The 15881-nt window shown below is 42.0% G+C and overlaps 1 protein-coding gene across 1 annotated transcript in view; it reads left to right on the plus strand.

Annotated features, from left to right (window-relative positions):
• The window catches only part of sppl3 (signal peptide peptidase 3), a 287681-nt gene that overhangs the window by 142145 nt on the left and 129655 nt on the right, over positions 1 to 15881 (plus strand). Inside the window, exon 3 of the mRNA XM_068055206.1 lies at positions 3838 to 3926. Within this exon, the coding sequence (XP_067911307.1) occupies positions 3838 to 3926 (89 nt within the window). The remainder of the gene's footprint in view (positions 1 to 3837; positions 3927 to 15881) is intronic.

The raw sequence follows: 15881 nt of genomic DNA on the forward strand, positions 1-15881 counted from the left end.
TCTGGTCATTCTCTCCCATTTTATCTTTTTCTGTTTGTATCCTTGTTTTCTTTGCTTTTTTTTCCTCTCTCATTCTCTCTTATAGTTTAGGTCTTGGGCATAAATAGCATTTGTTGTAAATTAATTTCAGCTTCTGCACACTTGTCTCTTTCCTTAGAGTTGCTTGGCCAGTCTTTTTTTGTAATGCCCCTCTGAAGTGCCTTGGGATGTTTTACGTTAAAGGTGCCATATAAATACAAGTTTTTTTGTTTTGTGTGAAGAGGATGTGGAAATGGAGAAGAATGATGACCTGCTTCTTAAGGTAATCTTCATCCTTTGCCCTGATCTCGGTTAATTGCTTGAGAGTTTGATGTGCCTTTATATCACATGCTCCTAAGATTTCTGTGCACTTTATAGGGCACAGGAATGGGAAACAACAGATGGGTAATACTCTAACATTACTGAACTCAGCATGTCTTATAGGAGTAAAATCAAAATACTGCGGAAGCTGGAAATCTGAAATAAAAACAAATGCTGGAAATACTCAGCAGGTCTGGCAGCATCTGTGGAGAGAGAAGCAGAGTTAACGTTTCGGGTCAGTGACCCTTCTTCGGAACTCCGACCCGAAACGTTAACTCTGCTTCTCTCTCCACAGATGCTGCCAGACCTGCTGAGTATTTCTAGTTTTTATATCTTAAAGGAGACTGTCTTGTAATTTTTCCTTAGAGTATCAGCCCACTGCTGTGTAGTGTGGAGGATGCTACTGTTGAAAGAATGAAGAACCTATTAAGTATTTGTCTAAGTAAAAACAGAATTCTGGAAATACTCAACAAGTGAGGCAGAATCAGTGGAGAGAGAAGCAGAGTTAACATCAGAAGTTCTAATGAAAGATCACAGACCTGAAACGTTAACTCTGCTTCTCTCTCCACAAATGTCGCCTGACCTGCTGAGTATTCCCCAACACTTTCTGTTTTTATTTCAGAATTTCAGCATCTGCAGTATTTTGTTTTTGTCTCAAAGTACAAAGTTTTTAAATAAGACTGTGTAGCTTCCAACTTCTAAAGGGCATCAACCTTGAAAAGTTAACTTTCTCTCTCCACAGATGTTGCCTGACCTACTGAGTATTTCCAGCATTTTCTGTTTTTATTTCTAACTTCTCAATTAACTTTGTACTTTTTCACATAGAACTGGAATTCTCTCAAAATAGAATTGTTGACGAATGCTAATATGCTCAAAGATTAGCGAAGTGCTACAGATAAGGGCTTTTTGATGGGATTTGGTGGGGTTTCTTAAGTACCAGCTACAGGATGAAAGGGCACAACACTCTTAAATCTGAAGTGTATTTGTATTTTGCAAATTTTGTTTTCTGGTGTATGTTTCAGTGAATTGCACAATCTGTTGTGTAACTTTATATTTGTGACATGTTGAAATTAGCAGTCCAAGTAAGTGATTTTTGTAAATAAAAAACTATGAAAAGCATGGGATGTGTTTAGCTGGAGTTGCATGCTAATGTAAAGTCTCTCTATGGAAGACATGAGAGCGGGAAAGAGATTGGGACAGATTGCAGATGGAAAATAAAGAAATCTTGGTCCAGGGAGAATGTGAAAGATTGACGGGCAGGCAGAGAGGCCAGTAACTAAAGTTTTTTTTAAAGTTTGAATGAGGAATGCTTTTAAACTTAGCTTACATAAGTTTAAAAATTATCATCACAGATAGGTTATTTGGTATTTAAAGTCTGAATACTATATTTTGAATGGGTGATGTAAGTTGGTGCAGGCCAATAATCTTTAAGGAAAAAAAGACTGCAGGTTTTTCTGTCCTAGTTAAGGTTATATCAATGTACTCAAGCATGTTTTTATATTGCAATGGGTAATTAGTTCATGGACAATTGGAAAATATCTAAATATTAGAGCAAAGGCGATTTGAGCCCTTCGTGCAGCTTTTTTTTATTTGTTCTTGGGATGTGAGCATTGCTGGCAAGCCAGCATTTATTGCCCATCCCTAATTGCCCTTGAGAAGGTGTTGGTGAGCTTCCATCTTGAACCGTTGTGGCCCATGTGGTGTAGGTACACCTACAGTGTTGTTAGGGAGGGAGTTCCAGGATTATGACCCAGTAACAGTGAAGGAACGGTGATATAGTTCCAAGTCAGGATGGTATGTGACTTGCAGGGAAACTTGCAGGTCTGGTGTTTTTCCCATGGGTCTGCTGCCCTTGTCCTTCTAGTTGGTAGAGGTCGCATGTTTGGAAGTTGCTGTGAAGGAGGCTTGGTGAGTTGCTGCAGTGCATCTTAGAAATGGCATACACTGCTGCCACTGCGTGCCAGTGGTGGAGGGAGTGAATGTTTAAGGAGGTGGATGTCCTGGGACTGACATGGCCTCCATCAACCACAACCATCTTCCTTTGTGCTAGGTATGACTCCAACCAGTGGAGAGTTTTCCCTGATTCCCATTGACTTCAATTTTGCTAGAGATCCCTGATGCCACGCTTGGTCAAGTGCTGCCTTGATGTCAAGGACAATCACTCTCACCTCACCTCTAGAATTGAGCTCTTTTGTCCATGTTTGGACCAAGGCTGTAATCAGATCTGGAGCTTAGTGGCCCTGGTGGAGCCCAAACTGAATATTGGTGAGCAGGTTGTTTCCGAGTAAGTGCCGCTTGACGACACCTTCCATCACTTGGCTGATGATTGAGAGTAGATTGATGGGGTGAAAATTGGCCAGATTGGATTTGTCCTGCTTGTTATGGACAGGACATATCTGGACAATCTTCAAAATTGTCGGGTAGGTGTCAGTGTTGTAGTTATACTAGAATAGCTTGGCGAAGGGTGTTTCTGGAGCACAACTTCTGGCTGTAGTACTGAAGACTTATCAGGGCCCGTGGCCGTTGCTGTATACAGTGCTTTCAGCCATTTCTTGATGTGGAGTGACTCAAATTGGCTGAAGACAAGCTTCTATGATGGGGACCTCAGGAGGAGGCCAAGATGGGATTGTCCACTAAGCACTTCTGGCTGAAGATGGTTGCAAATGTTTCAGCCTCGTCTTTTGCACTGGTCTGGTGGGCTCTCACCATTATTGAGGATGGGAATGTTTTTGGAGCAGGCTCCTCTGGTTAGTTGTTTAATTATCCAACACCATTCATGACTGGATGTGGCAGGATTGCAGAGCTTTGATCTGACCCGTTGGTTGTTTGATCACAGTATAGCATGCTGTTTCCACTGTTTTGTTTGCACACCTATACTCTTTGATTAGAAGTGAAGCAGAAGCATATGCATTGGTTATGAGGGTCATGTTAGAGGGGTTCCTTTCATTACTTGTTAAAGATAGCTGGAAATCTCCATTGTTGTTTCCAATTTTATTGACTTTAATCTGTAACACACAGTAATGCAGTTATCCATGGTTTATATTGTACTACACTTAATTGCGTCAAAATACTTTCAGTAATCAGTAGCTTGGTTGAGAAGAGAGTGAGCATAATGTGTTCACTCCTGTGTTAAAGGACTTGAAACTGTTGTCTTTGGCTTGTTTGTTGGGTTTTATCTGTACTGGGGACAGTAAGTAGGAAGAATGGCTGAAACCTCTAGTAGAATGGGAATACTCAAAATGTCTACAAAGGCCTGTAGCTGCTAAATAATAGAATAATCTTGTGACAAGTTGTCAAAGAAACCCTAACCCCCCCCTCCCGCTCCCAAAGCAGATAATTCTTGAAGGTTGTTTTAGGAAATGAAAGTTTAAATTTTTACTCTCCTACTCTCTACAGTACAAGTGATACAGTATCATGCAACTTTAGGCCACAGTTTTGCTCTGTCTGAACAGTATAATCTTACAATGTTTTCTTTCTCCTCCCCCCCCTTCCACCAAGGTCTCTGAATATGGACTTTGAGAACCAGGATAAAGATAAAGATATGAATACTTCATCTGGCACTTTCAATGCAAACAATACCAACAATAGTAAGTAGAAAATGAGAGTCAAAACATCATCTGGTTTTATTTCTCCATTTAAAGAGGGAAAAATACAGTTTGTTTTTCTCGAGGTGTTTTAAAGTTTGGTGACTCAGTGATTCAAAAGAATAATTACATGGTGCCATGTCATATGGCAATGCAACAGGCTGAACTCAATTCCAGCTAGTCCCTAATATACACCACGCTGCATACCGAGTTGCTGAACAGGGGCATTTTCCAGGAGGTTATGCTGAACCTGTATAAAGCTCTGGTTAGGCCACAACTAGAATACTGCATCCAGATCTGGTCACCAGACTTTAGGAAGGATGTGAGGGTCCTTGAGATAATGCAGAGGAGATTTACCAGACTGATTTCAGGGATGAAGGATTTTAGCTACAAGGTTAGGTTGGAGAAGCTGGAGTTGTTCTCTGTGGACAAAAGGAGATTGAAGGGAGATTTAATAGAGGTGTACAAGATTCTGACAGGTTTGGATAGGGTAGACAAAGAAAAGCTGATGGTACAAGTACTGGGGACACAGATTTAATGTTTTGGGCAAGAGATGCAGGGGGATATGAGAATGAACTTCTGTATGCAGCAAGTGGTAATGACTTGAAACTCGCTGCCTACAAGGGTGGTGGAAGCAGAGACAATAATGATGCCGAAGATCCCAGATGCTTTTGCTAGCTACTCTCCCAATTTGTCCTGCCATCTTTTAAGGTCTATGCACATGAACCCCCATGTCCCTCTATCCCTGTACACTCTTTAGAACTGTATCATTTAGTCTCTATGACCTTTCCCCATCCCTTATACCAAAATGCATCACCTCACACTTGTGTATTAAATTCCATCTGCCACTCGTCTGCCCATTTTACTAGCCTATCTGTATCCTGTTGCAGTTGATTGGTATCATCCTCACTGTCTGCCACACCTCCAAGTTTGGTATGATTGGCAAATTTTGAAATTTTACTTTGTATTCCAATATCCAAGTCATTTATATGCCCGAGCACTGTCTCCCATCCTCCAGTCTGAAAAACAACTATTTACCACGGCTTGTTATTTTCTGTTCTTAAACCAATTTTTTAATCCAAGTTGACTGGGCCGCCTATTCCATGAGCCTCAATTTTGTTAGCCAGCCATTTATGTGGTACTTTGTCAAAGGCTTTCCTAAAATCCATATAGGCAACATCCATTGCTTTCCCTCCATCAGCATTCTCTGTTACTTCATCAATGAATTCAATTCGATTAGTCAAGCATGATCTGCCTTTTACAAATCTGTGCTGGCTATCCTTTATTAACTTGAACCTCTCCAAGTGTCTGTTGATTTTTTTCCCCCCCTGATTATTGATTCTAAAACCTTACCCACCACAAATGTTAAACTAACTGGCCTGTAGTCCTTACACTCTTGAATAAGGGTGTCACATTTGCCACTTTTCCAATCTTCTGGCACCTTACCCTGTATCTAGGGAAGATTGGGAGGTTATGGCAAGCCCTTCCGCTATCTCCACTTGCACTTCCTTTAACAACCTGGGATGCGAGCAATCGAGACCAGGTGACTCATCCAATCTAAGCATAGACAGTCTTTCCAGTACATCCTGCCTATCAATTTTCACATTATCCATTAACTCTACCTTCTCTGCTTCTACTAATTGTTTTGTCAGCATCTTCATCCTAGTAAACACTGATACAAAGTACTTAAGCATTCTAGCTTTGTCTCTGCGCCTCTAAGCATATATCGCCCTCATTTTCCTAATGGACCCCACCCCGCCTCTTGCTACCCGCTTACTATTTATTTGCCCGTAGAAGACTTTTGGGTTTCCTTTTATGTCAGCTGCCGTTCTATTCTCCTATTCTTAATCAATTGCTGTACATACATACTAACTTTTTGTGTTTCGTGTACTAGACACCGAGATCCCTCTGTATCTCAGAGTTCTGTAATCTCTCTCCATTTAAATGATACGTTGCTTTTCTATTTTTCTGGCCAAAGTGGACGTTCACATTTTCCCACATTATATTCCATCTGCCATATCTTTGCCCACTCTCTTTAACCTATCTATATCCCTTTGCAGACTCCTTATGTCCTCTTCGCAATTTACTCTCCTACCTATCTTTGTGTCATCTGCAAATTTAGCAACCTTATATTCTGTCCCTTCATCCAAGTCATTGATATAGATTTTAAATAGTTGGGACCCTAGCACTGATCCCTGTGGCATTCCGCAAGTTACAGCTTGCCAACCTGAAAATGGCCCATTTATGCCTACTGTCGTTTCTTGTTAGCTAACCAATCCCCTCTCTGTCCTGATATGTTACCCCCATAGCATGGGCTCTTATTTTGTTTAGTAACCTTTGATGTGGCACCTTGTCAAATGTCTTCTGAAAATCGAAGTACATCACATCCACAGGTTTCCCTTTATCCACATTGCTTGTTGCTTCCTCAAAGAACTCTAATAAATTAGTCAAACATGATTTCCCCTTCACAAAACCACATTGACTCTCCCTTATTGCATTCAGATTTTCTAAATGATCTGCTATAACCACCTTCATAATAGATTCCAGCATTTTCCCTATGACAGATGTTAAGCTAACTGGCCTGTAGTTATCTTCTCTCCCTTTGCCAGTCTGATTTTCCTCTTCACTTCCCCTCTCAACTTATTGTTCTTGACCTGGTACTCACTTGAAGAATTTACCTGGCGTGCATCATACACCCTCTTCTTTTGTTTCATCATATTCATTATCCTCCTCGCCATCCAAGGAGCACTGGCTTTGGTTCCATTACCTTTTACCCTTGTTGAAAAGTACCTAGCTTGTACCTGAAACATCATCTCCTTTAAAGATCACCCATTGTTCTGTTACAGTTATTGCTGGTAAATTTTCTACTGATTGTTATCAGTTGACTCTCAGCATTTCAATCAGTGGAAGACTTTGTTGTAAAAAAAATAGGCTTTGTGCCAACTGCACCTCTTGGAAGTAGTCACCCAGACTAATACTTGTAACATGGAGCCAGCAGTATTGTATTAGAATTTTGGCACAAGACAGATTGATGCATGGGCCTGTTCTAATAGAGCAATGTAATAATGCAACTATACATCACTGAAATGAAAAGTTTGAAAGAAGTTGCTTCAAAATATTTCAACTATATGAATTACTGTGCAGACCCATTAGGTATTTGGTGTTCAGATTTTTATACTCAGTAATTCCACTTTAGTTACATGGACAAGACCCTTGTTAACTTTACTTCAAAAAAAAATTTGAATGTTGAAATTGATGAGGAAGCAGCTAATTTGAGATCATAATTTTAGAGATGCATTTTGGAATGCAGCAAAAGAAAGCTGCCATTTATATCATTCTTGTCTTCCAGCTTTAACAATAGGGAACCAATCTGGAATGAGTTTCCCCATCCATGATTTTAAAAGTAGCTTAAAGAAAAATCTGTACCACTAAATGTGATTATACACATGTATAAAGAGGAGCTGTCTCACAGGTAGGTCTTATAAAAACAGTTAGCTGCAGGCAGATTGGCAGAAGTCATGTTTATATTGGCTGTGGAAAGATTTGTACTGCAGTTCATGAGAAGTTTATGGGGCCTGGAAAGTAGAGTGAATGTGCTATTTTGTGCCTTTTTTTTACTTTTTTGATATCCCTGCCTCCCCTGCTTTACCTCACCATCCAACAAAAAGTGAGTGGATTTGTTTAGTTTATCAGTTTGCAGTGTGGAATAATTTTAATAATTTGATCAATTTTGTCTTCATTTAGCTTGCATTTGTTTCAAAAAGAAATTTTACTAATGGCCATAAACTCTGAACTTAATTTTCCAACTATTAGTGTGATTCTCCCAGCTCATATCTTTGGTCATTACAACCAAGCATCTGTTGGCTTAGTATGTTGGATGCTGATGAAGGGTCACTGACCTGAAATGTTAACTCTGCTTCTCTCTCCACAGATGCTGCCAGATCTGCTGAGTATTTCCAGCATTTCTTGTTTTTATTTCAGATTTTCAGCATCTGCAGTATTTTGCTTTTATATTATTATGTTGGATGCTAGTCCCCTTTCTGTTGGGCCAGTAGTGTGGTGTTTGGGACTGTTGCTATTTAATTACAGACCCAAATCACTTTTAATACTGTAACCACCACTAAATTACTTTTACTTCTGTAGCTAATAAATTACTTTTACTTCTATTCATTTAATGGAACATTAATCTAAATCCTTAGCAGTTGATTTTTTCTTAAAATCTAGTTTCTGTCAAATATTTTAAAATAGTAGACTACCTATAGGCTTTTAAACAAAAAACAGGAGAGAAGCATTTTCTGCTTTTTTTGCCTCCAGTGTTGGCTAATAGTAATATTTACTTCTAATTTGTTGTTTGTCCCTTGTTGCATACTTATTAGTGTAACATTACTTCAGAACATAATTTTCAACTATTTTCTATTATGCTGTTTGATGTAGATTTTAAACTGTCTTGCTAAACATCATTCAGAAAATTCAGTAACATATTTCTAAAATATATGTAAAAATAAAATAAAAAATTGGAGCAAAATTGCTGATTGCACTTCAGCGTTCCATAGAGTTATATCACACGTACAGGTCATTCGGCTCAGCAGGCCCATGCCAGTGTTCATGCTCCACACAACCTTCCTTCCTCTTAGTCGAGAGTCATTACGTCATAGAAGGAGGCCTTCAAACCCTATTATTATATCCTTCTATTCCTTTCTCCCATATGTGTTTATCTAGCTTCCCTTTAAATGCACCTGTGCCTCAATTACTCCTTGTGATAGCAAGTTTCACATTCTGACCTCTCTCTGGGTTAAAAATAAAAGTTCCTCTTGAATTGCCTATTTGTATTTCTCAAATGAGTTATATCTCATGAGGAATAAAAGCTTTTCTGTATTTGGCTAGTCAATACTAGTCAATCACTCACTCTATTTTGAGTGGCTTTCCTCCTCCTAATGTGAGCCATTGCATGAACTCTAGTAATAATTAACAGAATACTGCCACAGCCAATTAGAATATTGTGCTCAGTTTTGGGAGTCTCAGATGGTGAGAGATGTTGAGACTCTGGCAAGTATGCAGAGGGCCACAAGATAAATTACAAATTTTAAAACACCTTGGGTAACCAGATGGGCTCAGAGAGCTGGGTCTGTTTAGTAAAGTGTAGATTATGAGATGATTTAATTATAGTTGTAAAATAATGATGCAACTCGGTTGTCTTTATGCAGACCAATTATTTCAACTGAATTGGTTAGTGGGAACCAGGAGTAACTTTTAGAAGTTATGTAAGGCCAGAATTAGATTGATGTTATGTGATTCTTTTCTAAGAGAATAGTGGATCTGTGGGACAGGTTGCTGGCTTGTGCAGTTAACGTAGATTCGGTGTATTCCTTTGAGAGAATTGTATCTGTTTCTGTCAGGGCGGACCACATTGTATGAGAGATAGGTATCCTATAATATAAATGACTAGAGAGCATAAATGTCATTCTAGGTGACTGCCACTGGGGCGTACCCCTTATTGAACATCATAGCCAATTTTGCCCATTGTATAATGCACCTTAACTAACAACAAATGCCAAAGCAAATGATCAGGACGAGTACTGATGCAACAGCGGCAGCCATTCTGCCTATATCCCACCAATTGTATTGCATGTGGCCGGCCATGGCACTGGTGCTGGCCGAGTCGCCCAATACCTTAGCGGTTTCCTTGCCAAATTCATCTGCACCCTTCCCTGTGTGATGGCCTGCCAGCTCCAGTTGACATGATCTATAACTGTGGCCAAAGCCCTTTTTGACTGCTTCTCGAGCCTCCTTCCCTGGTGCATCATCTAAATTCGCTTATTATCCCACCAAGGGCTGAAGAACATACCTGTCAGGGTCCTTCCTGCCAGGTGAATGAGTCTGCAACTTGGAGACAGAACATGTGATTATTTGCACATACCAGGCCTCCATAGAGGTAATGCTTCTCGTCGGTCAGGAAACACCACTGGGTTGGGGATGCCTGAACCACCTTGAAAGCTGTCTTCATGGACTTGACCCTAACCACTACCGCAGAATTGCTATCTATAGGTCTTGGAGTGTTACATGTGCATACTATGTGGTCATGAGCAAGGTGGTATTGGTGCCTTTTGTCACATATCCATGTGACCCCACCCTATATACTGATTCACCTTTGACCACCCCCAGCGATTCTGTTCTATATCCCCTGGATATGTACCATTCCTAGTGCCCTGTGGCATTATCAGCGGAACCTTGAGCATGTCTTCCCTACTGCCACTAGTCAGTCAGGTCATTAATAGTTCTTCTTTACCTGGTTCTAAATTAATCAAACTTAGGACACTAACCTCCCTGTGTGTGTGTCTGGGCATGGGGCTGAATCGAATGTCTTAGATATCCAACTCTATATTGCCTATTAAGTCTTGAGCCAGTACGTCGCAGACCCATCCCTTTAACTATGAACCAGTCTAATTCATTATGGCTTCTCCCAGTAAAGTTAACTCTTTCACTAACCCTGTTCCTTGCTGAGAGTGCATATTCTGTCCCTTGGGCCACTGGTTGCAAGCCTTCAGCACTTTCTCATGCCACCCATGATATGTATTGATTGATGTTCAAAATACCCTATGAATTTAGGACTGAGTTAGTACTGCCGAACAGGCCCCCTACATCCCCATATATGCTCCACTTCTTCCTCCCCCATGGGTTCTTTGTTCCAGGGGCTATCCGATTCTTATAATCGCTGATCAGCTGCTCAATTTGTGCTCTGCCCGGACAGTTTACTCAGGGCAATTACTGCAGTTGAGCTTTAATGCAGGAATTACACTACTTAAATTGTAGGTCACTTCTAATGTGATCATGGTAACATCATGCAATAACGTTTTTGGGTTCCGTATCCTTATCATGCTGTCCTCAGGAGGTGACTGTGGTGGGGCACTGCATCGGCTTCCTGTAAGCACATATCAATCATTAGATTAAAGCATCTTACGTCAGTACGTCCTAGCTGGTTAATAACATCAGTACACAATTCTTGACCAGATTGACCTTCGCATCCCGTCTCCCTTTTGAATGGGGGCAAATTGGTCCATCCTGATCGCACCTACACTCCCATGAAAAATACTATGTTTGGAGCCTAATTCATTCCGCAGCCAAACCAATACTCTCCGAGTTCCGAGTTGCTGTCTTACATCCCAGTTATATCTACCAACCCATCCAAACTATTGCTAAATGTTATATTGGTCTGGCCTAAAGGTATTCCACAACCCTTTGGTTCTTCACTTGCCTGCAGTAGGAAGAACCATTCTACCACGTCACCCTTCACATGATTGTAATATATTGTAACCTCGTCACATCTTGGGTTCGGTAGGCCGACTATCATGCTGGACCGCTGCACGGTGACCACTGGGCCATTCCTTGCCAGATCTGAATCTGATGGGCGTACTACTTGGCTCGTGTGGGAACTTAGGCTGATCTTATCTGAGATCCACACATTACGTTTCTTTATCCATTCTCCTTTACCTCCCTTAGGCAGTTGTACATACTGCCCAGGATGTAGACAGGTGTTCCTGTTGATGTGCATGGTGGGCACCTCCCATGCTACTGCAGTTGCCAGGAGGGTGAACACTGTCATTGCTGTCCACAAGGCTGCTTTGCTCTAGTGATTTACCTGAAATGAAATAATTAGATCTACTGCTGACTCTCCTGTTGGCAGAAACAGAATGTGAGTCATATGCCTTAACCTGAGACCAGTGTTTACTCCCAGCATGTTCAAATATACGCAAGTGTTGCTGGTCATCAGGACCATGTAGGGTCCCGTCCAGTGGGGTGCCAGTCCTGGTTTTGATGGCGCCACCTTTACCATTACTCTATCCCCTATCTCAGGAAGCTCAGACGGCTTAAGATCAGATCCCTCTGTCTCCCTGTCAGCAGGTTCCTGCTGCTGTTTTACTTCCACTTCATATCTCGGAGCTACTTGCACAGTTCTGGCACATAGCATGTAATACTATCAGTTAGCAGTCCCGTTTCACCAATCCCTGTTACAGTTCCCTCAGGAAGTCTCATAGAGTGACAGCACAGAAACAGGTCCTTCAGCTCATCGTGTTTTTGCCAGCCATCAAGCATCTATCTATTCTAATCCAATTTTCCAGCACTTGGCCCGTAGCCTTGTATGCTATGGCGTTTCAAGGGCTCATCTAAATACTTCTTAAATGTTGTGAGGGTTCCTGCCTCTACCATTCCTTCAGGCAGTGTGTTCCAGATTCCAACCACCCTCTGGGTGAAAACATTTTACCTTAAATCTGTGCCTCCTGGTTATTGACTCCTCCGCGAAGGGAAAAAGTTTCTTCCTGTCTATCCTATCAATGCCCCTCATAATTTTGTATACCTCAATCAGATCCCCCCTCAGCCTTCTCTGTTCTAAGGAAAACAACTCTAGCCTGGTGAAACAAAAACAAGAAATGCTGGAATCACTCAGCAGGTCTGGCAGCATCTGTGGAAAGAGAAGCAGAGTTAACGTTTCGGGTCAGTGACCCTTCTTCGAAACTGACAAATATTAGAAAAGTCACAGATTATAAGCAAGTGAGGTGGGGGTGGGGCAAGAGATAACAAAGGAGAAGGTGCAGATTGGCCCAGGCCACATAGCTGACCAAAAGGTCACGGAGCAAAGGCAAACAATATGTTAATGGTGTGTTGAAAGACAAAGCATTAGTACAGATTAGGTGTGAATACACTGAATATTGAACAGCAGCAAGTGCAAACCTGAAAAAAAACCTGAAAAAAACAGTGGGTAAGCAAACTGAACAAACTAAGATGAAATGAAATAAATGCAAAAAAGATAGTAAAAAATGTAAAAAAGAATGTTTAAAAAAAAAGGAAGAAAAAATAACTAAAAATGAAAGTAAAATGGGGGGCTGTCATGCTCTGAAATTATTGAACTCAATGTTCAGTCCGGCAGGCTGTAGTGTGCCTAATCGGTAGATGAGATGCTGTTCCTCGAGCTTGCATTGATGTTCACTGGAACACTGCAGCAATCCCAGGACAGAGATGTGAGCATGAGAGCAGGGGGGAGTGTTGAAATGGCAAGCAACCGGAAGCTCAGGGTCCTGCTTGCGGACTGAGCGGAGATGTTCCGCAAAGCGGTCATCCAGTCTGCGCTTGGTCTCCCCAATGTAGAGGAGACCACACTGTGAGCAGCGAATACAGTATACTACATTGAAAGAAGTACAAGTAAATCGCTACTTCACCTGAAAGGAGTGTTTGGGGCCTGGGATAGTGAGGAGAGAGGAGGTAAATGGGCAGGTATTACACCTCCTGCGATTGCAGGGGAAGGTGCCCTGGGACAGGGACGAGGTGGTGGGGGTAATGGAGGAGTGGACCAGGGTGTCGCGGAGGGAACGATCCCTTCGGAATGCTGACAGGGGAAGGGAGGGGAAGATGCGACTGGTAGTGGCATCACGCTGGAGGTGGCGAAAATGGCGGAGGATGATCCTTTGGATATAGAGGCTGGTGGGATGAAAAGTGAGGACAAGGGGAACCCTGTCACGGTTCTGGGAGGAAGGGGTGAGGGTAGAGGTGCGGGGAATGGGTCGGACACGGTTGAGGGCCCTGTCAACCACAGTGGGGGGAAATCCTCGGTTGAGGAAAAAGGAGGACCAAAACTCGTTTCCTCTAGCCTGGTGAATCTCCTCTGTATCCTCTCCAGTGCAATCACATCCTTTCTATAGTGTGGTGCCCCGAACTGTACACGGTACTCCAGCTGTGGCCTAACTAGCGTTTAATACAGCTCCATCATAACCTCCCTGCTTTTATATTCTGTGCCTCGGCTAATAAAGGCAAGTATCCCATATGCCTTCCTAACCACCTTATCTACCTGTGCCGCTGCCTTCAGAGATCTATGGACAAGTACACCAAGGTCCCTCTGACCTTCTGTACTTCCTAGGGTCCTACTATCCATTGCATATTTCCTTGCCTTGTTAGTCCTCCCAAAATGCATCACCTCACACTTCTCAGGAATAAATTCCATTTGTCACTGCTCTGCCCATCTTACTAGCCCATCTATATCATCCTGTAATCTAAGGTTTTCCTCCTCACTATTTATGACACCACCAATTTTTGTGTCATCTGCGAACTTACTGATCATATATCCTATATTCACTACTAAATAATTAATGTACATTACAAACAGCAAGGGTCCCAGCACGGATCCCTGCGGTACACCACTGGTCACAGGCTTCCACTCGCAAAAACAACCCTCGACCATCACCCGCTGCCTCCTGCCACTAAGCCAATTTTGGATCCAATTTGCCGTGGATCCCATGTGGTCTTACCTTCTTAACCAAGCTCCCATACGGGACCTTATCAAAAGCCTTACTGAAGTCCATGTAGACTACATCAACTGCTTTACCCTCATCTACGTATCTAGTCACCTCATCAAAAAATTTAATCAAGTTTGTTAGACATGATCTCCCCCTGACAAAGGCATGCTGACTATCCCTGATTAATCCCTGCTTCCCCAAATGGAGATTAATCCTGTCCTTCAGAATTTTTTCCAGTAGTTTCCCTACCACTGATGTTCGACTCACCAGCCTATAATTACCAGGTTTATCCCTGCTACCCTTCTTGAATAATGGTACCACATTCGCTGTCCTCCAGTCCTCTGGTACCCCTCCTGTGGCCAGAGAGGATTTGGAAATTTGTGTCAGAGCCCCTACTATCTCCTCCCTTGTCTCACATAACCGCCTGGGGTACATCTCATTTGGAGATTTATCGTGATACCCCAGAAGAGGGACCTGGGTGTATATATGCATAAGTCTTTGAAGGTGGCAGGACAGGTTGAGAGTGGCTAATAAAGCATACAGTATCCTGGGCTTTATTAATAAGGGCATAGAGTACAAGAGCAAGGAAATTATGTTGAACTTGTAGAAGACACTAGTTCGGCCTCAGCTGGAGTATTGCGTCCATTTCTGGGTGCCGCAATTTCGGAAAGATGTGAGGGCATTGGAGAGAGTACAGAAAAGATTCACGAGAATGGTTCCAGGGATGAGGAATTTCACCTATGAAGATAGATTGGAGAAGTTAGGACTGTTTTCCTTGGAGAAGTGAAGGCTGAGAGAAGATTTGGTAGAGGTATTCAAAATCATGAGGGGTCTGGACAGAGTAGCTGGAGAGAAACTGTTTCCACTCGTCAAAGGATCGAGAACGAGAGGGTACAGATTTAAAGTATTTGGTAAGAGAAGCAAAAGCGACATGAAAAGCATTTTCACGCAGTGAGTGGTTCAGGTCTGGAATGCGCTGCCTGAGAATGTGGTGGAGGCAGGTTCAATTCAAGCATTCAAAAGGGAGTTAGACAGTTATAGGGAAAGGAAGAATGTGCAGGGTTATGGGGAGAAGGCAGGGGAATGGAACTGAGGGAATTGCTCTTTTAGAGAGCCAGTGCAGACACTGTGGCCAAATGGCCTCTTCCTGCACTATAACGATTCTGTGATCTCATTACGAGACAAATCCACACTTTTTTCTGACAGAAACTGTTTTTCACTGTCTGCTGTCAAGGTCTCACTCATCCTTTTACTAGAACGACAATCTCCCAGAATCTCTCTACCTTGACATCTTGTCTATACTGTGCCCTATGTCTTAAGTTTTCCCACTTTGCCATACTACAGAGAAGGGTTGTTATAAAGCTAAATGTTTGTTTATTATAATATCTCTTTAGTTTGTAATAGCTAGATTTTAACAGTTAGTATTCTGGTTAGTAACTTTTAGTACCTTAATAATACAATGCTCCCAGTTGAGAGGAAGATATCCTTATCGATGCCTCATTAATTATTTTACTATTTTCAAGACAAAGCACGAGCTCTAAGCTTCGTTTCTTGTAACTCACTTGTCGCATAAGGTGCCTCAAATAGCAAAACATGCAGAGTCCTACTAATACTATGGCCTGGGTTTGTATCATAATCACGGACAGAGTCTGGAGCCATGGGTGTTGTCCTACAT

This window comes from Heterodontus francisci, chromosome 23, assembly GCF_036365525.1.
Source record: "Heterodontus francisci isolate sHetFra1 chromosome 23, sHetFra1.hap1, whole genome shotgun sequence".
In the NCBI taxonomy this organism is placed as follows: Eukaryota; Metazoa; Chordata; class Chondrichthyes; order Heterodontiformes; family Heterodontidae; genus Heterodontus; species Heterodontus francisci.